Source organism: Eretmochelys imbricata, chromosome 1, assembly GCF_965152235.1.
Source record: "Eretmochelys imbricata isolate rEreImb1 chromosome 1, rEreImb1.hap1, whole genome shotgun sequence".
Classification (NCBI taxonomy): Eukaryota; Metazoa; Chordata; order Testudines; family Cheloniidae; genus Eretmochelys; species Eretmochelys imbricata.
This window is the reverse complement of record NC_135572.1, coordinates 17,099,213-17,123,260: the sequence shown is the minus strand read 5'-3', so window position 1 is coordinate 17,123,260 and position 24,048 is coordinate 17,099,213. Positions and strand designations below refer to the sequence as shown.

At 49.1% G+C, this 24,048-nt stretch overlaps 1 protein-coding gene across 2 annotated transcripts in view; it reads right to left on the bottom strand.

Annotated features, from left to right (window-relative positions):
* Nucleotides 1-7,068: 7,068 nt before the first annotated feature.
* Nucleotides 7,069-24,048, bottom strand: part of CAPN5 (calpain 5) — a 133,264-nt gene continuing 116,284 nt past the window's right edge. For both annotated transcript variants that reach the window (XM_077807092.1, XM_077807099.1), the window contains 2 exons: nt 10,665-10,801; nt 7,069-9,516 (listed from right to left, as the gene is read on the bottom strand). In XM_077807092.1, the coding sequence (XP_077663218.1) occupies nt 9,334-9,516; nt 10,665-10,801 (320 nt within the window). In that variant the 3' untranslated portion in view covers nt 7,069-9,333. The remainder of the gene's footprint in view (nt 9,517-10,664; nt 10,802-24,048) is intronic.

The window sequence follows — 24,048 nt, the reverse complement described above, 5'->3', positions numbered from 1 at the left end:
TTTGGATGATTGTTTGCTTGTTTTGCAGTAGCATCACAGTATCCAGTCAAGGTCGGGGGCCCATTAGTAGGAGGGACCTAATCCAATTACAGGCCACAGTGAGCCTTAAAAGGAGACACTAATGCAAGGAATGTGCAAAGAAGGCAGGACAGATCCCCACTCTAGATACCTGTGCAGGATTGCACCTGCTCAGCTGTCCCAAGCCAGTGAAGTTTACAGTCTAAAAAGCAGGCACCAATCCAACCAGAGGCACTGCCAGACCCCCTGGGGGTGGTACCGCAGCTTATCCCATTTATCTGCAAGCGAAGAAGCTCCAACCTGCTACAGAATTTTAAGACCATCAACTTTGTTATGACCGAGTTACTGCAAGGCCAATATTTCCAAACCAGAGCACCTAGGGTTGGACTTCCAAACACAAACTGAGCAACCTAAACGGTAGGGGCTTCATTTACAAAGGAATGCCCAGTGCCCAGAAAACACTGGGGGCACTAGGTGCTCAGCATTGTACAGATCAAGCCATGTATATTTAGATGCCTCAGTAGCGGGGTTTAGGAGCTTAACCTCAGGCACCCGGGTTTGAACATTTTGGCCTCAGCTTGTAAATGCATATGAATGAATTCAATACATAGAAACTAGGGCTGTCAAGCGATTTAAAAAATTAATCTGTTAAACAATAACAGAATACCGGTTATTTAAATATTTGTGGATGTTTTCTGCATTTTAAATAGCTGGATTTCAATTACAACACAGAATACACAGTGTACAGTGCTCACTTTATATTTATTTTTTATTACAAATATTTGCACTGTAATAAATAGTATTTTTCAATTCACCTCATACAAGTACTGCTGTGCAATCTCTTTATCATGAAAGTTGAACTTACAAATTATACAAAAAAATAACTGCACTCAAAAATAAAACAATGTAGAGCCTACTGGTCCTACCTCTTGTTCAGCCAGTCGCTCAGACAAACAAGTCTGTTTACATTTGCAGGAGAGAATGCTGCCCACTTCTTATTTACAACGTCACCTGAAAGTGAGAACAGGCATTCACATGGCACGGTTGGAGCTGGTGTGGCAAGATATTTATGTGCCAGATGTAGTAAAGATTCATATGTCCCTTCATGCTTCAACCACCTTTCCAGAGGATGTGTGTCCCTGCTGATGATGGGTGCTGCTCAATAACAATCCAAAAAGCAATGGTTGGGTTTTTCCTGAAAAATGGGATGTTTTAAAAAAAGTTATCAAAACCATCAGTGGCACGGTTAGCGAGATATTTTTGGTTATGCCAAACCTGGGTTTTTGGGGACCAAACCAGCTTATCCAAAATTTTTTGATAAAAGTTTGAACCCTTTGGAAAAGCAGCTGGGCCTATTTTTGAACCCTTTGGGAACAAAACGATGTCGACATTTTGAAACGGTCTCAAAACGAGTTTTGCATTTTTTGCCCGCTCTCCGTTGTGGGCGGAGGGGAGCAGGCAGAGTTGGAGGGCAATGCAGGAGAAATGGGATGGTGCTCTCTGCCCTGTGTCACACAAGATGATCTAGCGGGACGTAAAACTCTATGATATAGTGGCAACGCTCGAAGAATGAGGCCAGGCCACAAGTGATTTTGGTTCCCCACCCTGAGATCCTGTAAAGGAACCTGCTTGTCAGAAAGTGCTGAGGCCCTGCCCGGTGGAAATCAGCCCCCTTCATGGTGTCTCTCCAGGGACCCAAGAACCCAGATTCCCCCAAATCACTCGGGACTTTTTGTGAACTTTGGCCTGAATGCGTAACACCTGCAGGGAGGGCAATGGGGGAGGTGATGGATTTGGAAAGAGGGCTTGGGAATAGCAAACCCAACGATGGCTGGGAGTACCCAGACCCTCTCTGGCTCAGCCTGAGGATACAGGGTCCTGCCTACGCTCTGATCTGAAGTGAGCCGGTGGAATGGATTGCTGACGACAATACACAGCGTGATCAGCCCCGAGGGAAAAGGCCCCACCTTGCTGGGGGAATTAGTCAGTAGCATCCAACCTGCTTGCAGTGTGCGTGAAGCCAGCAGCTGGAGCTCTCCCACGGAAATACCACAGATTTCCCCTGTGTGCACTCCAGCATCTAGAGCCTAGCGTACATGTGTGGCTGGAGAGAAGCAGCCCGAGGATCCTCTGCCTTGGATAGTGACCACTCAGCACAGCCTCCCGCAACCCTTGGATCACTAGCTAACCCCCAACTATTTAATGCCTTGGGCACTGGCCAAACCAGGGTTCCAACTGGGCCGCGAGAAGGTGTTGTACTAGGACCAGGGACCTGGCTGAGATTCTTGCCATCAATTAATTTCAACAGGCCCTGTCTGTTTGTCAGGAGCCCCTCGACTCCCTGCAGCCTGGCTCTGCTCCGGGCTGGATTAATGCTTATGCATGTGCCTCGGGCCCAAATTCATGCAGGGAGCCCAACCTGAGCGGCACGGCACCCCATGTGCCAGGTCATGACGCCACTCACTCACATTTGGCCTGGCCACCCCTCTCCCAACGGGGGAGCAGGCCAAACGGGCCGGGCCAAACCTGAGTGGGCAGTAGGCCAGTGCTGCCCCTCCTCATCGCAGCCGTGGGGCCAGCTCCTGCACCCGGGCTCCCCCCAGTGGCCTGATCAGCCTTGCCCCACTTCTAGCAGCCTGTCCCTTCTGCGCTGCCTCGCTCGGCGACAGCCTCAAGGCCTGCACCAGGGATGGGAAGCTGCGGAGAGTTCCTGCGGGGGGTGGGGAGGAGCCGGCCAGGAGAGCAGCGGTGGGGAGCACTGCGGGGGTGGGAGGTGGACACAAGGTGGATAACAGGGCAGTGTCTGTGCAGCAGGAGCCAGTGGCCAGGGGTGCTGGAAAATTTTTATAGTGGGGGTGCTGAGAGCCATTGAACCAAATTGTAAACCCTGTGTATGATGGAAACCACTTCAAGCCAGGGGGTGCAGCAGCACCCCCAGCATCCCCAAGTTCCAGCACCTATGCCAGTGGTTGAATAGCCTGGATAGGAGAGGGTTAACTAAGCAACAGCCGAGCAGCAGGAGCAGGCCCTGGATTAACAGATCACTTGTGTAGCTGCGCTGGTCAGGACACAGGGATCATTTTGCCTGCCACTGAAATGCAGCCACTTCTGGGGCAGAACACAGTAGCTCTTCAACAGCACACAGCAACAATGCACAACTGTTCAGGGCAGGCAGGGAATATAAATGCATCCACAGTGCGGGAGCATCTCGATTAACTGTGTGCCTAGCCCCAGCGATGGGTTAAGCCAGGCCTGGCTCTGATGACGCGTTCACCTCCCCCTCTGGCAGTTCCTGCTCACTCACTCCCTTGTACTGGGGGCCAGAGCAGGAGGCAGGGGAACCAGGGTCTCAGGCCAAGAGCAGTATCGCTGGCTGGCAGCGGAGAGCCCCACAAACAGGAGGCACAACAGCGCCACCTTGTGGGCATGGGCGACAATCCTTCCCTCCATGCAGTTGCTCATGCAGATCACAGTATGAGTTTTGCACATTTCAAGGAAACACCAATCCGTTTACCTCTTGTTAAATATAAGTGAGCTGTGATCCTCAGCGGGTTCTTTTAACTCACAAGCAAGGTCCTAAGTGGCTGTTGCCCAGCTGTCTAACTGATCTGCCCTCTCCCTCCTCATTGGTGAAATTCCCCACTGTGCAGAGAGACCTTTGCAATAGTTAAATCTCTCTTAAGACCTATTTGAAAGGGTTGAGGAGGGGATAAATGGTGCCCGGGGCTCATGCTGGCTCTGCACTGGAGTGAATTTCACCCTGAAATCCCAGCCAAAGATTAGCGAAATCAGCAGGTGTGGAGAAGGCTAGGGAGGTAGAAGGGACAGCAGCTGTGGCAGGAAGGAGACGAGAAAATGGATCCGTCCTTGTTTTCTACCTCGTCCCATGATCTGATGCATGTTTCACTCCAGAGGGGGTGCCTTTCAGTGCTTGGTAATGCCATCCCTATGTGCATAGTCGTAAAGTGCTGTGGGACCCTTCAGAAAGAAATGTCCTATATATCTGTAATACGACACGTTATCTAAAGACGCCTAAGCACAACACACACTTTACAGAATGATTACAAGCAAAGTGTTACCAAGTGTCCTAGGGATCATTTTGCCTGCCACTGAAATGCAGCCATCTCTGGGGCGGAATGCAGCAGCTCTTCAACAGCACACAGCAACAATGCACAACTGTTCAGGGCAGGCAGGGAAGAATACTGCACCGAGTTAAACAACAAGGAAATATTCAGCTAGGAAACTGACAATGGGCTGGGAAAAGTCTAATGTTAGCTGCTGAACTCCAGTCTCCCAGATCACAGGCATTCGTGCAGTTACAGCCCTGTCCCAACTCGCTCTGTTCTGATGGTTTAAACCATTAGAAGCACAGGGCTGCACTGTGCACAGGTGAGACGTGGGCCCTCAAGCGACTTTCCCCTCCCTTGTGTCCCTGCGTAGGTCCCAGCACCAAGCAGGTTGGTGAATGCACAGACTGTGCTAGTGTGATGCCAACTCTGGCATGAGGCACCCCCCCAAGAAGGTGAAAGTGCATACAGGGCTCCTCCCCCTCCCCCCATGTGCTGGCCAGGAAGAAGGTGTGCTGGGGGCAGCCCCGTGCAAAAACTTCAGGGCACATGTGCGAACAGCAACACTGCCCCTGCAGCCCACCACATGGACACAAGCCCCCCATTATTGGTGTTGTGTACACACAAGACGTTACAAAGTACACCCGGGTGACAGCATGGGTTTTCAGCTATTAGTCTATATTTAAGCACCTGACTGGAAGTGGCCTGGCTGTCAGAGGTGCTAAGCATGTCTATCTTCCACTGACTGTAAAGGTAGTCGGGTTTGCTCCAGGGTGGATAAAAATCAATTTAAAAAAAAACGGATTTTTAAAATTTAAATCGGATTTTTTTGATAAAATGCTTTTTGAGGGAAAAAAACCTATCTAAAGATAGTTTTAATTAAGATACATTATAGCTCAAAGATATTTCATCATGGAATAGGGATTATAAATTCTAATTCTATGGTATGAGACAACATATTCATGGAATGTTTAAGGAAAGTTTTGTAAATGAGTTCCAATAGTTCATGGATTAGGGACCCAATTTTATGAGGTTCCAGAGGCTTCTGTATAGATTATTTAGGTTAATCTTTCTATCTACCCTGTGGGACTCAGTGCTCAGTCTAGAAGGTACCATTAGAGATGCTTAGTTTTGCTGTTGAAGAAAAAAATACATAACGTTGTTGTTTAGTTAAATAAAACAATTTAAATGTCTGTCTGGTGATGTTCTCCTCCTAATGCAGCATGGCAAGAAAATCCTTCCAATATTAATGATTAACCTGTTGAATTGGAGATAGTTCACCTCCCAGTGACTTCATAAATATCTGCTTCAATTACCTTTGGTAAATGAAATAACCAAACAATCATTCATTTTCAGATATAGCTGTAAAACGAATCTGAAAAGTTTTCAAAATAAATCACTTTAAAAATGTATAGTGTGTACCTTCTAAAAATGAAACCTACATCTGTCTCTGAGTTGTGAAGAATATGTATTGAGGTTATAACAACCAATAAGAATGCACTTTTATGTAGAAATCCATGATAAACTCGAGTCTTCCTGACTAGTGATTTAAATCAAATCCACCCTGGTTTGCTCAGCACCTCTGAAAGTTGGACCGCTCTAGTTCCTGTGTCTAACCATGGGCCCCCAATGAAAATGTCGACGCTGCTGCCCACAGGGCAGGCCGTGATGCCTGAGCTGATTTCACTTTCTTCGCTAGATGGATTTGCTGCCCTTTTTGAGTGTCCCCTTGAAATAGCTTCAGGGGTCGGAGGGCAAGCAGCCCATTTCCCCATCTCTGGTGGTTTCAGGGGAACAGGCAGCAGAGCAGCTCCCCCGCTGCACCTTCTGGGGTATCTCCACCTCACTCACTCCTGCAGGTGTAGGGGTGGTGAGGGTCCCTTCCTGCCCTCTCCCCATCTCAGAGCTCCATCCTGTCTGGGAGGGATGCAGGGGCTTTTCTGCCACCCCCTTTCTTCTGCCTCCATGAGTATGACCAGGGCCTTTGCCTTGAAGGACTTTACCTGTTTTTTTCCCCCATGTGGGGAGGGAGACTTCTTTCTCCTGTTTGCTCCCCTTCCCTATGGGGCAGAGGGGCCGCAACACGAGGGCACTCGGTTTCCTCCTGTGACTCTCCTGCAATGGAGGCAAAGTGGGAGGGAGTGTGGCGTGGGGGCCCAGCAGTGCGATGGAAGCATACAGTACCGTCATGAGAGTTTGCTGGCTGTAAGCTCATCAGGTAGTCCAGGCAATTCCTCCAGTACAGCGATGCCACCAACACCTAAAGGAAACTGCCCAAAGTCTCATGGCTTTCAGAAGGCCCCCACAGCATGCTGTCCCTGCTTCTTCCTCTGTGACCGCCTCTTCGGCACGTAAATAAAAATTTGTGGGGGGTAGAAGGATGAAATCACCTGGAGCTGCAGCTACTCCTGTCAGGGCTACCATGCAGCTCGCTGGTAGTAATGGGGCCGCAGAACGTAGCACTGCACAGATTCAGAGGCTGCCGGGGAAACCCCCCCAGGGGCACATGAATTACACTGGTGGCCTCTCCTGCCCCTCGAGCAGCCCAGAATTAGGGCACAAAAGGGGTGCATAGAACAGTCTCACACATAGTGTGGGGGCAGGGATCCATTGTCACTGGAATGCTGCTTTTCTGGCTTGAGAAAAGGAGTTACCTTTAACCACCGCAGCTCTTACCTGGACCCGATCCACATTCTCCAGCAGGTCTGTCTGTGCCATGGCCGACTGTCTTTCAGGAGGAGAAGAGTTCTGGGGACTGGAAAGTTAGACCTTGACACCGTGTGGCTCGTGGCCAGGTACACAGTGTAAGGGTTTGCTCTCAGATGAGAAGGATGCTCCCCAAATCTAGTCCTCCCCGCACATTCCCTTTCCCCATTGAGTGAATGTTTATTAGTGTAATCGGGTGTGCATACCGGTAGCTGTTTACTGATTTCACCTTAAGATCATGCCCATGACTTAGCTTGAATTAAAAGCTTGCAGAGAATCAATTCGAAATGGAAGTTTATTGAAAAGAATCTAAAACTGAATAACCCAATCCATACAGTAGCCCTTGGGTTTGTGAAAGGGTTATGGAAGACCACGATATTTGGAACTGAGGGCGTTCAAATAAAATATATGCAATTTATTTATAGAAGGTACAATCTGTACAATTTTGGCTTTTTTTTTTTTTTTTTTTAACTGCATGTTTGGACTGCTCTTTGATCTGGTACAGCATGACACTTGGATGCTTTTGGTATACAAAGACATTTTCCCAGCCCATTTTAACACATAACACACCACAAAGTTTTATGTAATAAAGTGCAATACTGGATTCTTTGTGAGGAATGAAATGATTGATGGAAATAGCAGGCATTAAATCAAAGACAGCTCCTAGACCAACGAGGCTGACTGTAAAGTGCTGATCTGTCCCCCCAAAAAACAAACAAATTAATTTAATTTAAAACTTCTATTCATGTCACTGAAGTGGAAAAGACATCAACATTTACAATGGAATGTCAATAACTCCACTCCCAAATCTGCTTTAAAAGTAAAAGAGATCCAAATAAATGATGTAAGAAAAGATTCTTCTGTGGATGAGGAATAAAGCCTACTTCTATAATTTTGTTTCTTAAGAGAAAGAAAAACTGACCTAAAAGGATTACAAATATTAAGACATTTTGGTCCTGATACAATATGATGAAATTAAAAAGGCCGTAAAAACTCATCTTTCCTGTCATTATGGCTTGCTTGTCTGTAAGAAATAGACAAGATAGTTTGTGTATTGTGTAACTTTCCCTAGGAGCTAGTTCAGTGGTCCCCAAACTTTTTCACTTGCACTCCCCCGCCCCCCCCCCAGGAGGGGCAGGAGGTAAGTGGGGCAGGACAGGGGAGAGGGAGCTGCGCTCCAGAGGTGGGGGGGGTGAATGGGGCTGGGCAGGGGAGGGGGAGCCACACTCTGGAGGTGGGGGGAGGTGAGTGGGGCCTGAGGGGGAGGGGCAACTGCACTCCAGAGGTAGAGGGGTGACTAGGGTAGGAGTGGGAGGGGAAGCCGTGCTCTGGAGGTGGGGGGAGGTGACTGGGGCAGGACCGGGAGGGGGAGCTGTGCTCCAGAGGTGGTGGGAGGGGGGGCAGGGAGCCATCCCTGAGTGCTCCTCCGGGCTCCAGCAGCAGCAGCACCTGCTGCTCTTCCTGCCCCCGGTGGCAGAGGCCAGTTACTGCGAGAAACCAGACAGGGTCTGGGCGGTTGGACCTGGGCTGGAGCAGAGCTGGGGGCAGAGCGAGGCTGGATGGTGCTCCCCCCCTACCCCCCCAGATGTTCCTCTGCACCCCCCTGGGGGGCACGCCCCACAGTTTGGGGACTACTGAACTAGTTAAAGGGGCCAGATTGGCTTTTCCATTTCCCCTCTCCCAATTATCAATGAAAGACTGGGGTTGATACTGGGCAACGTAGACTACACCCAGCTGGAAGTGAGACAGCAGGCATTGGGTGGTGCAGCCATAATCTCCGCCTGCCCAAGGAGGATGGGATTCGCTCTTTTGGAAAGACTGGACATTTTCTCCTTCCAGCTGCTCTACAGCCAGTGTACAAACCTGGGCCCACTGTGCATACAAACGACCATGTACATTTACACCACTTAGAATCATAGAATGTCAGCATTGGAAGGGACCTCAGGAGGTCATCTAGTCCAATCCCCTGTCCAATCCCCTGCTCAAAGCAGGACCAATCCCCAGTTTTTGCCCCACATCCCTAAATGGCCCCCTCAAGGATTGAACTCACAACCCTGGGTTTAGCAGGCCAATGCTCAAACCACTGAGCTATCCCTCCCCCCCTGTTATCCACTTTTCTGAGATGCCACCACAGATATGTGATTAAAGGAGACTTCAGTGATGATGAATTTCTAAAACCAAGCAAGTAAATCGAAGAGGCATATTGCTTGGTGGGACCAATCTGCCCATCTCTGGGGGTGCGCAACATCCCCATGTAAACAAACAGCATCAGGGCATCCCACTCTGGCTGTCACAGAATGTACCATATGCCCAGTGCTTTCACACCGGCACAAACCACTTTAGTATTGGCTACAAATGATGCCTCGTGTGAGGAAAAGAATCATTTTGGTTCCCAAAAAGGCACCTTGTTTAACATTGAAAACATAAGACTGGCCCCTTCAAGTGTGATGCATGCATAGTTCATACACTCTTGCAGATGGTATATATACTATATATATTTTATATTCACATATATGGCTCCAGAAGAAGACTCCTTGAGAAGCTAGACATTGGTGAGTTTGCTACTGCTGAGTAGTCTCACAGCAATGCTTCCTGAAATGCCACTGGATTTTTTGTTCCCCTTGTCTTGGAGATGAAGGGTTTGCTGTGACAGACGGTCATCAGGGTCACCAGTTAGGGCTACCTGGCCCAGGAACTCGTCACTTATAATGTTATGGTTCCAGACCTAGAGAAACAAAACACAAAATGGGTGCTGTTCCTGTTGGGCCACATGCAGGCTTTCTGCTGCAACCGATTCTGCATGTACAAACATCTGTACAGGGTATATGGGATGCCTTTATCATTCTATTCTTGCTGTTATTGATTAGTTCTCTTGCAGTAGCACCGAGAGGCCCCAGATGAGATCAGGGCCATATTGTGCTGGGTGCTGTACATACGAGAAGCAAGACAGTCCCTGAGCTGAACAGCTTAAAGTCTAAATAGACAAAACAGACAAAGGGTGGAAGAAAGGAAGTATAGTTATCTCCGTTTTACAAATGGGGGCTTGGGACACAAAGAGACAAAGTGACTAAGTGACTTGCCCAAGGGCGCACAGGAAACCTGTGGGGACCAGATCTCCTGGAACTTAATCTCTAGACCAGCCTCTCTCTCCACCTCTGCAGCTGGTGAATCTTGATCTTCCTCCACTTTCGAAATGGTCACTGGGCTAATCATTTTCCTGGGTGGATGAGTGGACTTTTTAACCCTTGTCACTGGCCATACAGAGGGTATTTTAATAATGATGTGATGACTTGTGTCCTTGCCTCTCCCAGGATTAGATACACACCTCCTCTGATCCCTGCGGGCTGGGGTCGGAACGACAGCATGGAAGCGTTGTTAGTGACTACAGGAGCTGAAAGGCAGTGAAGAACCAGACCCCACATTCCTTTTGTTTTTAGGGCTCCCTGAAGAGGCTATACTTGATGTGAAAAGTATCTGTAGTACCTCATAATGAGCCAACTCCTGAAGCCCTTACTGAGTTCTTATTACGGAATCCAAACTTGGGCAAGCTCCCATTGACTTTAGTGGGAATTAGATCAGTGAAGAGCTTAGTAAAAAGGCTTGACAATTTGGCCACTAGTACCTACGCACTGTCTAAAGCACCAGACCTCCTTAAGCCCACATTTCTGCTTAAGACCTTGACAAATTAATACTTTTCACTTAACACGTTAAATAATTGAGCCTCACAATCCCCCAGGAAGCAAGTATGAGTATCACTGTTAGACAGGGAAACTGAGTCACAAAGTATTAAGATGAAATAGCCAATGCTGCCCTGCAGATCAGGGAATAGAACCTGAGTCCCGCTGGCTCCCCACAGACTGGCCTTCTAGTCACCTGCACAACGATGGGTTGTCCTGCCTTCTTGCGATAGAAGAGACCTTTCACATCAAACTCTGGAGCCAGGGTGTTTTTCTGCACTGGAGATCGAATTTTTTTCCCTTCGCACTTTATGATCACGTACGGGTCTGCTCCTGGGGAGAGGAAAGAGAATTTACCTCCTGCTGCAGCTAACATCGTTCCTCTTAGCCCTTGCTTGGGTCACTCCTGACAGTGGGTATTATAGTCTATAACCCACAAATGGCAGCAGGAAATCAAGTGAACTCCATAAAATGGGGACAGTGATGCTCGCCCACCTACGCAATGTCCTTTGAGATCTACAGATGTCAGGGGTCAAGGTTCATTTGCATTATGCATGGTGTCACCTCGGATGTGGACTAGCGGCTGAGCAAACCAGCTGGAGGTGGTTCCCAAACAGTGAAGTGACAACATCACTGTAACATACAAGCCCAGATGTTCTGAACTGACTAGTGATTTTGGGTGCCCAGCTTGAAACACTCTGAAGAGGCCTGATTTTCAGACAACGGATGCTCAGCACATTCTGAAAATCAGAGCTCTTGCAGGTGTCTCCTGCTGGGCCCTCAAAATCACTAGCTGCTTCGGAGCATCTTAGCTGCAGGCCGTTGCAAAAAATAGCCCCATAAACATGAACAGAAGAAAACACACCACGGCCACATTGCAGTGCAATTGTTACCAGTGCAAGGACCTCGCTTCACTACTCAGTGAAAAGGATAAGCACGTAGAAGTGAGTGTTTGCTGTCTAGTTACACTCTGCATGATACCACCAGAGCTATTTAGCTCTTAGAAGGCAAGACCCTACAAAGTGGCAGGCACTTTCTGAGAGGGGCTGAGCACCCTCAATGCCCACTGACGTCGGTGCAGTTGAGGGCACTCAACACCTTGCTGAATTGAGCCCACAGAGCATTTTCATCCGTAGATCTCAAGACACTTTATAAAAGGAGGTAAGAACATAAGAACGTCCATACTGGGTCAGACCAAAGGTCCATCTAGTCCAGTATCCTGTCTTCTGACAGTGGCCAATGCCAGGTGCCCCAGAAGGAATGAACAGGTAATCTCTCAAGTGTTGCCCATTCCAAGCTTCTGGCAAACAAAGGCTAGGGACACCATCCCTGTCCATCCTGGCTAATAGCTAATGATGGACCTATCCTCTATGAACTTATCTAATTCTTTTTTGAACCCTGTTGTAGTCTTGGCCTTCACAACATCCTCTGGCAAGGAGTTCCACAGGTTGCCTGTGCATTGTGTGAAAAAATACTTCCTTTTGTTTGTTTTAAACCTACTGCCTATTAATTTCATTTGGTGCCCCCTAGTTCTCGTGTTATGAGAAGGAGTAAATAACACTTCCTTATTTCCTTTCTCCACACCAGCCATGATTTTATAAACCTCAATCCTATCCTCGCTTAGTCATCTCTTTTCTAAGATGAAGGATCACTGCCCCATTCTATAGATTGGGCAACTGACTTACCCAAAAGTTATAGGCAGACCTGGGGAAAGAACTCAAGTCTCCTACCTCCCAGGACATGCCTTAACCACTGGACCATGCTGCCACCTATAGGAACTTTGTAAGGGAAAGAGGTACCCAGGTTTCTACACCATAGTCCACCAACTTGCACAATCTAGCCCTAAATGCAGAGGGCCAAAGGCTACCTTTGACTTGCAAGTGCAAGGTAATGTGGAGTCCCAGCCTTGTGCTGGATCACTGCATAATATGCTTTTATTGCTTGCGGGACAATCAAGGGACAAATTATCCCAGCTCATTACTTGTTCTCAGTCTCGTCTAGGTACAAGGCTTCCTCACAGTGAGGGCCTTTGGAGATGGACCAAGCTGTGTTCGATCCCTGCAGTGCTTCCCACACATCTGCTCATTGATTGTAGTTTATCTCACAACCCCCACTTGCCTTTGGGATGAACCCTGGCTAAAACCGAGCTCTGGGTTCCGCTCTCACAGGTGCCCATCAAGAGGAATGCCAGTGAAGCCAATGGAGCTGCACTGGCGTCGAGGCAGTGCGAGAGGAGACTCGGGTCCTTGGCCTGTCCCACGTAGACACAGCCTTCTCGGAGCAACTTGTGAGACTCGCGGACAGCCGGTTGCTAACACCGGCCAGAAGTGACTCATTTGCTCTCACTACTTTGGTGGCTTGTGGGCTTTGGGTAAGGAAAAGCTCGATTTTACTCGAGACTGAGAGCAAACGACATTCACTCCGTCGCTCAAGTCCCAGATCCCACCTCGGCGCCATGGGACTGTGGAGGCCACAGGGTGAATTCCACCCAGGATCGGTAACAATAATGGGACGGGGGAACGCTTGGCGTGCGAGGTACGGCTAGAGGGTAAGGCCAGGTTTGTTAAGTAACCAGGCGTGTGTGCACTCAGCATTGGACAAGACCCAGAAAGGAGACGGGCTCTGCCTTGAAGAGTTTCCAATCCAGCAGAGCAGACAGGACACAGTAGGGCCCCCGGAAGAGGAATACATTCGGAGGGGCTTTAGAAAAAACCGGTTACCTACCTCTCGTAACTGTTGTTCTTCAAGATGTGTTGCTCGTGTCCATTCCAAGTAGGTGTGTGCATGCCGTGTGCATGGTCGTCGGAAGGTTTCCCCCTAGCGGTACCCATCGGGTCAGCTGTGGAGCCCCCTGGAGTCGCGCTTTCATGGCGGTGTATATAGGTCCCTGCCAACCCCCCACCTCTTCAGCTCCTTCTTGCCGGATACTCTGACAGTGGGGAGGCGGGTGGGTTGTGGAATGGACATGAACAACACATCTCGATCAACAATGACAAGAGGTAGGTAACCGTTTTTTCTTCCTGGAGTGCTTGCTCATGTCGATTCCAAGTAGGTGACTCCCAAGTCTTACCTAGGAGGCGAGGTCAGAGTTCACGGAATCGCTGATTGTAGCACTGCTCTGCTGAATGCTGCATCGTCTCTAGCCTGCGGCGTAATGGCAGTGTGAGACGTAAAGGTGTGGATCGACGGCCACATCGCTGCCTTGCAGATGTCTTGAATAGGAACTTGTGCCAGGAACGCACCTGAGGATGCCTGTGCCCTTGTGGAGTGTGCCATCAGCACGGGGGAAGGTATCTCTGCCAAGTCATAGCATGCCAGGATACAGGACATGATCCAAGAAGAGATCCTTTGGGACCAGACTGGAAGCCCTTTCATCCGCTCTGCAATTGCAATGAAGAGTTGCAATGATTTTCGAAATGGCTTCGTTCTTCCAATGTAGAAGGCTAATGCTTATCTGACATCCAGGGAGTGGAGCATTCATTTCCTGTTGTTAGCGTGCAGCTTAGGAAAGAACACAGGAAGAAAAATATCCTGGTTCGCGTGGAATTGAGAATTGAGGCACAAGTGGTGTTCTCGTCCATCCTCCCTGTGGAAGGAAAAGGCCCGTGTAGAGACCGTCGAATCGTGGAAGTCAACGAATAGCTATGCAGGTTGTGTCGGAGAGAAGGCTTTGGATTCTTTGACCATGGGATGGTGTTCCATGAAGGAGGAGTGCTGGGCAGAGACGGCCTCCATCTTACGAAGAGAGGGAAGAGTATCTTCGCGAGCAGGCTGGCTAACCTAGTGAGGAGGGCTTTAAACTAGGTTCACCGGGGGAAGGAGACCAAAGCCTTGAGGTAAGTGGGGAAGTGGGATACCGGGAGGAAGCACGAGCAGGAGAACGTGAGAGGGGAGGGCTCCTGCCTCATACTGAGAAAGGGGGACGATCAGCGAGTTATCTCAAGTGCCTATACACAAATACATAAAAGAAGCCTGGGAAACAGGCAGGGAGAACTGGAAGTCCTGGCACAGTCAAGGAATTATGATGTGATTGGAATATGATTGGTGGGATAACTCACATGACTGGAGTACTGTCATGGATGGATATAAACTGTTCAGGAAGGACAGGCAGGGCAGAAAAGGTGGGGGAGTAGCACTGTATGTAAGGGAGCAGTATGACTGCTCAGAGCTCCGGTATGAAACTGCAGAAAAACCTGAGTGTCTCTGGATTAAGTTTAGAAGTGTGAGCAATAAGGGTGATGTCGTGGTGGGAGTCTGCTACAGACCACCAGACCAGGGGGATGAGGTGGATGAGGCTTTCTTCCGGCAACTTACGGAAGTTACTAGATCGCAGGCCCTGGTTCTCATGGGAGACTTCAATCACCCTGATATCTGCTGGGAGAGGAATACAGCGGTGCACAGACAATCCAGGAAGTTTTTGGAAAGTGTAGGGGACAATTTCCTGGTGCAAGTGCTGGAGGAACCAACTAGGGGCAGAGCTCTTCTTGACCTGCTGCTCACAAACCGGGAAGAATTAGCAGGGGAAGCAAAAGTGGATGGGAACCTGGGAGGCAGTGACCATGAGACGATCGAGTTCAGAATCCTGACACAAGGAAGAAAGGAGAGCAGCAGAATACGGACCCTGGACTTCAGAAAAGCAGACTTTGACTCCCTCAGGGAACTGATGGGCAGGATCCCCTGGGAGAATAACATGATGGGGAAAGGAGTCCAGGACAGCTGGCTGTATTTTAAAGAATCCTTATTGAGGTTACAGGGATAACCTCAATGTGTAGAAATCCCAGTGTGTAGAAAGAATAGTAAATATGGCAGGCGACCAGCTTGGCTTAACAGTGAAATCCTTGCTGATCTTAAACACAAAAAAGAAGCTTACAAGAAGTGAAAGATTGGACAAATGACCAGGGAGGAGTATAAAAATATTGCTCAGGCATGCAGGAGTGAAATCAGGAAGGCCAAATCACACTTGGAGTTGCAGCTAGCAAGAGATGTTAAGAGTAACAAGAAGGGTTTCTTCAGGCATGTTAGCAACAAGAAGAAAGTCAAGGAAAGTGTGGGCAACTGACTGAATGAGGGAGGCAACCTAGTGACAGAGGATGTGGAAAAAGCTAATGTACTCAATGCTTTTTTGCCTCTGTCTTCACGAACCAGGTCAGCTCCCAGACTACTGCACTGGGCAGCACAGCATGGGGAGGAGGTGACCACCCTCTGTGGAGAAAGAAGTGGTTTGGGACTATTTAGAAAAGCTGGACGAGCAAAAGTCCATGGGGCCGGATGCGCTGCATCCGAGAGTGCTAAAGGAGTTGGCGGATGTGATTGCAGAGCCATTGGCCATTATCTTTGAAAACTCATGGCGATCGGTGGAGGTCCCGGACGACTGGAAAAAGGCTAATGTAGTGCCCATCTTTAAAAAAGGGAAGGAGGAGGATCCGGGGAACTACAGGCCAGTCAACCTCACCTAAGTCCCTGGAAAAATCATGGAGCAGGTCCTCAAGGAATCAATTCTGAAGCACTTAGAGGAGAGGAAAGTGATCAGGAACAGTCAGCATGGATTCACCAAGGGCAAGTCATGCCTGACTAATCTAATTGCCTTCTATGACGAGATAACTGGCTCTGTGGATGAGGGGAAAGCAGTGGACGTGTTATTCCCTGACTTTAGCAAAGCTTTTGACACGGTCTCCCACAGTATTCTTGCCAGCAAGTTAAAGAAGTATGGGCTGGATGAATGGATGATAAGGTGGAGAGAAAGCTGGCTAGATTATTGGGTTCAACGGGTAGTGATCAATGGCTCCAAGTCTAGTTGGCAGCCAGTATTAAGCGCAGTGCCCCAAGGATCGGTCCTGGGGTCGGTTTTGTTCAATATCTTCATGAATGATCTGGAGGATGGTGTGGATTGCACCCTCAGCAAGTTTGCAGATGGCACTAAACTGGGAGGAGAGGTAGATACGCTGGAGGGTAGGGATACGATACAGAGGGACCTAAACAAATTAGAGGATTGGGCCAAAAGAAATCTGATGAGGTTCAACAAGGACAAGTGCAGAGTCTTGCACTTAGGACAGAAGAATCCCATGCACTGCAACAGACTAGGGACCAAATGGCTAGGCAGCAGTTCTGCGGAAAAGGACCTAGGGGTTACAGCGGACGAGAAGCTGGACATGAGTCAACAGTGTGCCCTTGTTGCCAAGAAGGCCAATGGCATTTTGAGATGTATAAGTAGGGGCATTGCCAGCAGATCGAGGGACATGATCGTTCCCCTCTATTCGACACTGACGAGGCCTCATCTTGAGTACTGTGTCCAGTTTTGGGCCCCACACTACAAGAAGGATGTGAAAACATTGGAAAGCATCCAGCAGAGGGCAACAAAAATGATTAGGGGTCTGGAACACATGACTTATGAGGAGAGGCTGAGGGAACTGGGATTGTTTAGTCTGCGGAAGAGAAGAATGAGGGGGGATTTGATAGCTGCTTTCAACTACCTGAAAGGGGGTTCCAAAGAGGATGGATCTAGACTGTTCTCAGTGGTAGCAGATGACAGAACGAGGAGTAATGGTCTCAAGTTGCAGTGGGGGAGGTTTAGATTGGATATTAGGAAAAACTTTTTCACTAGGAGGGCGGTGAAGCACTGGAATGCGTTACCTAGGGAGGTGGTGGAAACTCCTTCCTTAGAAGTTTTTAAGGTCAGGCTTGACAAAGCCCTCGCTGGGATGATTTAGTTGGGGATTGGTCCTGCTTTGAGCAGGGGGTTGGACTAGATGACCTCCTGAGGTCCCTTCCAACCCTGATATTCTATGATTCTATTATACATTTGGGAGAAAGGCCGGGTGCAGTCACAGCTGCATCCTGTCCTTATCGAAGTCCGTATATGGGGGTTCCAAAGTTAAGGCCTTAAGCTCAGACACCCTCTTGGCTGCCAACAAGAATGCTACTTTCCAGGAAAGGCAGAGGAGGCAGCATGTTGCTAAGGGCTCTAAAGGAGGTCCCTTCAGCCTACAGAACACCAGGTTGAGATCCCATGGGGAAATTGGCTGTCTGAGGGTACAGCCTTATCTAATCCTTTGAGGAATTGGCCCACCATGCGGTTCGCGAAAACTGAGCGACCGGCTGAACAGGGCTGGAAAGCTGAGATGGTGGCCAGGTGAACCTTTACTAATGACACCGACAGATCTTATTGTTTCAGATGCAGCAAATAGTGCAGGATAAAGGGAATCAGTGACTGTAAGGGCGGAGTGTCTTTTTGTAATGCCCAAAAGGAGAATTGGCCAGATAAGTGGCCCTGGTGGATGGCTTTCTGCTGCCAAGGAGGACCTCTCAAACAGGGTCTGAGCATGTGAGCTCCGAAGGGTTTAGCCATAGAGTTTCCATGCCACAAGACTGAGAGACTGCAGATCAGGATGCTGGAGGCGGCCGCGGTCCTGCGTGATCAAGTCCGGGACCAGGGACAGGGTTATCGGCAAGTCCACTGACAGGTCTAGAAGCATGGTGAACCAGCGTTGGTGTGGCCACACTGGTGCTATTAAGATCATTGATGCTCCCTCCTGTCTGACCTTCAGCAGGACCTTGTGTACAAGCAGGAAGGGTGGGATAGCATATAGTAGGTGGTCCTTCCAAGGGAGGAGAAAAGCATCTGTGAATGAGCCCGGGCTGTGATTCGGGAAGGAGCAAAACTGGTGACACTTCCTGTTGTACTTTGTTGCAAACAAGTCTATTTGGGGAAACCCCCACCGACGGAAGATGTTGATCACAACCTCCAGGCGGAGGGACCACTCATGATTGTGAAATGACCTGCTGAGATGATCGGCCAGTTCGTTCTGGGAACCTGGGAGATACGATGCCTCTAGATGTATCGAATGGGCGATGCAGAAGTCCCACAGCTTGAGGGCTTCCTGGCACAGGGGAGAGAAGCGAGCACCATCCTGCCTGTTTATATAGAACGTTGCTGTTGTGTTGTCGCTCAATACTGATATACATACGCCCTCCAGATGGGCCTGGAACGTCTGGCAAGCAAGGGGGACCACTCTTAGCTCCCTGACATTGATGTGAAGTGAAAGTTCTGCCTGGAACCAGAGGCCCAGAGTCCTGAGTCTTCCTAAGTGCGCCCCCCAGCCCATCACTGATGCGTCCGTTACTAGATACAGCGAGGGATGGGGCCCTGAGTAGGGGACTCCCGTATATACCCCTTGTGGGTCGAGCCACCACCTGAGGGACTGAGTGTGACCAACTTGTCTAGGTGGTCTCGGTTCGGCCTGTACACCAAGGCTAGCCAAGCCTAAATGGGTTGGAGTCGCAGCCTGGCATGCTGTACTACATACGTACAAGCGGCCATATGGCCAAGCAGCCTCAGGCAATTTCATGCCAAAGTGGTCAGGTATCGCTTGAGTTCCTCTATGATGGCGCCCATGTAGAGAAAGCGAGTTTCCAGAAGGAATGCCCTGGCTTGGTGCCTTGCATCAGTCTTCACGGCTGAGGATGTGAGGGAGATTCCCAAACCTGAGCCATTCTTTTTAGGTGACAAATCTTAGGAACTGTCCCAGATTGAGGGGTCATTAGAGGAGGTTTTGGAACAAATTGATAAACTAAATAGTAATAAGCCACCAGGACCAGGTGGCATTCACCCAAGAGTTCTGAAGGAACTCAAATGTGAAATTGCAGAACTACTAACTGTAGTCTGTAACCTATCATTTAAATCAGCTTCTGTACCAGATGACTGGAGGATAGCTAATGTGACGCCAATTTTTAAAAAGGGCTCCAGAGGTGATCCCGGCAATTACAGGCTGATTTCAGTACCGAGCAAACTAGTTGAAACTATAGTAAAGAACTAAATTGTCAGACATATAGATGAACATAATTTCTTGGGGAAGAGTCAACATGGTTTTTGTAAATCATGCCTCACTAATCTACTAGAATTCTTTGAGGGGGTCAACAAGCATGTGGCAAGGGGGATCCAGTGGATATTTCTTGAATTTTCAGAAAGCCTTTGACAAAGTCCCTCACCAAAGGCTGTTCAGCAAGGTAAGCTGTCATGGGATAAGAGGGAAAGTCCTCTTACGGATTGATAACTGGTTAAAGGATAGGAAACAAAGGGTAGGAATAAATGGTCAGTTTTCAGAATGGAGAGAGGTAAATAGTGGTGTCCCCAAAGGGTCTGTACGGGGCCCAGTCCTATTCAACATATTCATAAATGATCTGGAAAAAGAGATAAACTGTGAGGTGGCAAAATTTGCAGATGATACAAAACTACTCAAGATAGTTAAGTCCCAGGCAGACTGCAAAGAGCTACAAAAGGATCTCTCAGAACTGGGTGACTGGGCAACAAAATGGCAAATGAAATTCAATGTTGATAAATGCAAAGTAATTCACACTGGAAAACATAATCCCAACTATACATATAAAATGATGGGGTCTAAATTAGCTGTTACCACTCAAGAAAGATCTTGGAGTCATTGTGGATAGTTCTCTGAAAACATCCACTCAATGTGCAGCGGCAGTCAAAAAAGCAAACAGAATGTTGGGAATTATTAAGAAAGGGATAGATAATAAAGCAGAAAATATCATATTGCCTCTATATAAATCCATGGTAGGCCCACATCTTGAATACTGCATGCAGATGTGGTTGCCCCATCTCAAAAAAGATATATTGGAATTGGAAAAGGTTCAGAAAAGGGCAACAAAAATGATTAGGGGTATGGAACGGCTGCCATATGAGGAGAGATTAATAAAACTGGGACTTTTCAGCTTGGAAAAGAGATGACTAAGGGGTGATATGATAGAGATTTATAAAATAATAACTGGTGTGAAGAAAGTAAATAAGGAAGTGTTATTTACTCCTTCTCATAACTCAAGAACTAAGGGTCACCAAATGAAATTAATAGGAAGAAGATTTAAAACAAACAAAAGGAAGTATTTTTTCACACAATGCACAGTCAACCTGTGGAACTCCTTGACAGAGGATATTGTGAAGGCCAAGACTATAACAGGGTTCAAAAACAAACTAGATAAGTTCATGGAGGATACATCCATCAATGGTTATTAGCCAGAATGGACAGGGATGGTGTCCCTAGCCTCTGTTTGTCAGAAGCTGGGAATGGCTGATGAGATGGAACACTTGATTACTGTTCTGTTCATTCCCTCTGGGGCACCTGGCATTGGCCACTGTTGGAAGACAGGATACTGGACTAGATGGACCTTTGGTCTGACCCAGTATGGCCGTTCTTATGTATGTTCTTATTTTCTTGACCGGAGTCTAGGAGAGCTCCGATGAACTCTATTCTCTGAGTTGGGGTTAAGGTCGACTTTGCCAGATTCAGTATCAGGCTGAACCTGTGGAATGTCGTTTGAATTAGGCTCACATGGACCTCCACCTGGGCCCTGGAGCGGCCTTTGATTAGCCAGTCATTGAGGTACGGGAATACTTGCACCTGCCGTTTCCGCAGGAAGGCTGCCATGACTGACATGGACTTGGTGAACACCCGAGGGGCTACCGAAAAGGTGAAGGGGTGGGCTGTGAACTGTCAGTGGGTATTGTTGACCACAAAGCAGAGGAACTATCTGTGGGACAGGATCATGGACATGTGAAAGTAAGTGTCCTTCAAGTTGAGGGCAGCGTACCAGTCCCCCGGATCCAGGAAGGGGACAATGGAAGCCAGGGAGACTATGCAGAACTTTATCTTCTTCATGAATTTGTTGAGGTTTCACAGGTCTAAAATAGGTCTGAGCTCACCCTTGGCCTTCAGGATTAGGAAATATCGGGAATAGAATCTCCTGCCCCTGAATTCTAGAGGGACCTCCTCCACCATCCCAAGTTGTAGGAGCGTTTGCACCTCCTGCATGAAAAGTTACTTGTGAGAAGGGTCCCTGAAGAGGGATGGGGAAGGAGGGTGGGAAAGCAGGAGGGAACAGAATTGGAGAGAATATCCCAATTCTACTGTGCTCAAGACCCATTGGTCTGAGGTGATTTGTGCCCAGGCGTGTTAGAAATGGGATAGACGATTCACAAAAGGAGGGGAAGGATCTGGGATCTGAACTGGTGCGTTGCCCTCAGGTGCACCTTCAAAAGTTTGGCTTTGAGGCTGAGGGCTGCTTTGCTGAGCCCTGGCCCTGGCTAGAGGAGGACTGAGAAGGTCTCTGTCTTTTTCTCCTGCACCGCTTTCTGCTATAGTCCTGTCTAGGAGGAGCTGGGTAGAAGTGAGGGGCAGTCTGCGGTTTAAAATGCTTCCTCCGGGGGGCTGGCATATGAAGCCCCAAGGACTTCAGAGTTGCCCGTGAGTCCTTCAGGCTGCGGAGCTTAGTGTCTGTTTGCTCCGAGAAGAGCCCTACGCAGTCGAAAGGCAAGTCCTGAATGGTCTGCAGGACCTCGTGTGGGAGTCCCGACAACTGAAACCATGAGCTCCTTCTCATGGCTATGGCTGTCGCCCTGGTATGGATTGCAGAGTCCGCTGAATCTAGGGAGGCCTGTAAGGAGATCCTCATGATGACCTTGCCTTCCTCAAGGACAGCAGCAAACTCTGAGCGGGAGTCTGCCAGAAGGAGCTCCTTAAATTTGGACATATTCCAAGAATTAAAACTATAGCGGCCAAGGACTGCCTGCTAGTTGGCAATGTGAAGCTGGAAACACCCCCACCCCCAATAGAATACACTTCGCCATCATCACTATGAGGTCCCTTGCCGCCTCAAAGGTGTCCGGCATGGCAGGAAAGTCTAAATCCTCCTTCTGACACTTCTGCACTGGGGAGTCCACTAGAACCAGACTTGACGGACCTCCGTGCGAGGCCAGAGTCAACAGTGCTTGCTGAGTGGGAGCCGGAGCAGGGTGTCCCGGAGTGGGACACACCCCACTGGCGCCTCCTCGTTCCACTGCTTTAGTGGGAGAGCGACCTCTGTCAGCCTTCTTTCTTTTGTGGCATCGGCGAATGGGAGAGGTGCCGGGCACTCATACCGGAGGAGGTCTTCGACGCCAGGGAGTGGCGGTGCCTAGGGTCCCTGGAGCCCAGGTCCTTTCTCAGAACCACAGCCTCTCTTACGGAGGCCAGTGCACTCCACACCAAAGTGCTGGGCTTGGGGTCGGATAAACCTGTGCTGACTGGGGTCGAAGGGCTGACTCCATGAGGAGCCACGTCAGCCTAAATTCCCTCTCCTTTTTAGTCCTTGGGAAGAAGCCTCTACAGATTTTGCACTTCTCAGTCTGATGGGCTTCCCCCAGACACTTGAAGCAGGAGTCGTGTGGGTCTCCCTTTGGCATAGACTTCAGACAGGACCCGCACAGTTTGAACCCTTGAGACCGAGGCATGCCCCGATCCCCAGGGAGGAGAATGTGGTGGGGGGAACCTCCAACTGAAACTTATCTAAACTAACTAGGAACTACTTGAACTAATACTAAGTTTTCAACTATTTACAGGTATAACAAGAAAGAGGCCACTAGGGGATCGCTTGCCATTGCAAGAGAAGAGCTGCTCCAACGACCGTCACTGGCGACAAGAAGGAACTGAAGAGGCAATGGGTTGGCAGGGACCTATATACACCGCCAGGAAGGCGTGACTCCAGGGGTCTCCACAGCCGACCCGATGGGTACCCCTAGGAAACAACCTTCCGATGACTGTGCACACACACACCTCCTTGGAATCAACATGAGCAAGCACTCGAAGAAGAAATGAGAATTACAGGATAGTTGGATTATTTCTTGGGGGCAACATGTGTCTCAGGGAGGGGCTTGAGGGCAGAGAGGGTGGTGGCTTGTTGGAGCAAGGCAAAGATGTCCCAATTTTATAGGGACAGTGCCGATATTCGGGGCTTGTTCTCATATAGGTGCCTATTACCCTTCACCCTGTCCCAGTTTTTCACATTTGCTATCTGGTCACTCGACTTGGGGCAGGCACTTAGGGGCAACAAAGAGAAGAGGCTGCAGGTTGGAGTGGGAGGTGGGATGAGCACGGGTGGAGGAGGGAGGGAGGGAGCAGGATGGTGTGGAGTCTTGAGGCTGAGAAGAGTTGAAGCTAGACGTGATGGGTGGCAGGGGGACCAGGGGGAGGCTCAAGGATGGGCATGTTACAGAGTCAGCCTGCCGGGCAAGGCAGTTCATTGTAGCAGCTGTGCGCTGGCTGGACTGGAAGGAGGTGTCACGGGGGCTGCGGGCAGGCCAGACACAGGGTGAAGCAATCAAGTCAGGGCCTGGGTGACTGCGTGAGCTGCAGGGCCAGAGAAGAAGGATCCCACCATAACCAACATTTCCCCGTTAGGAAGCAGGCCCATGTCCCTGTGTTTGTCGTGGAGAATGAATCATTGTTTGAGGAGCAGAGCAGGCTGCAAGGTTAATGCTCTCACAAGAGCCTTTGGTAACTGCCAAGGAAACACAGCAAGGTGACAATGTTCCATCCAAATGCACACTGGGAATGCTGAGGAACAAACCAATCCACTTCCCAAGGCCAGAGACTGAACTTCCTCATCTCTTGTTCCCAGAGAAAACTTGGCAGTGATTTACTGCCCCCCTACTCCGTAACTTTCCACTTCCCAGGGCTCCTTGCTTCCAGGATTAGAAACAGCTGCAGGATTTCGCAGCCATGCTTTCCAAACGCTTCTTTGGGAAGATCCATGAA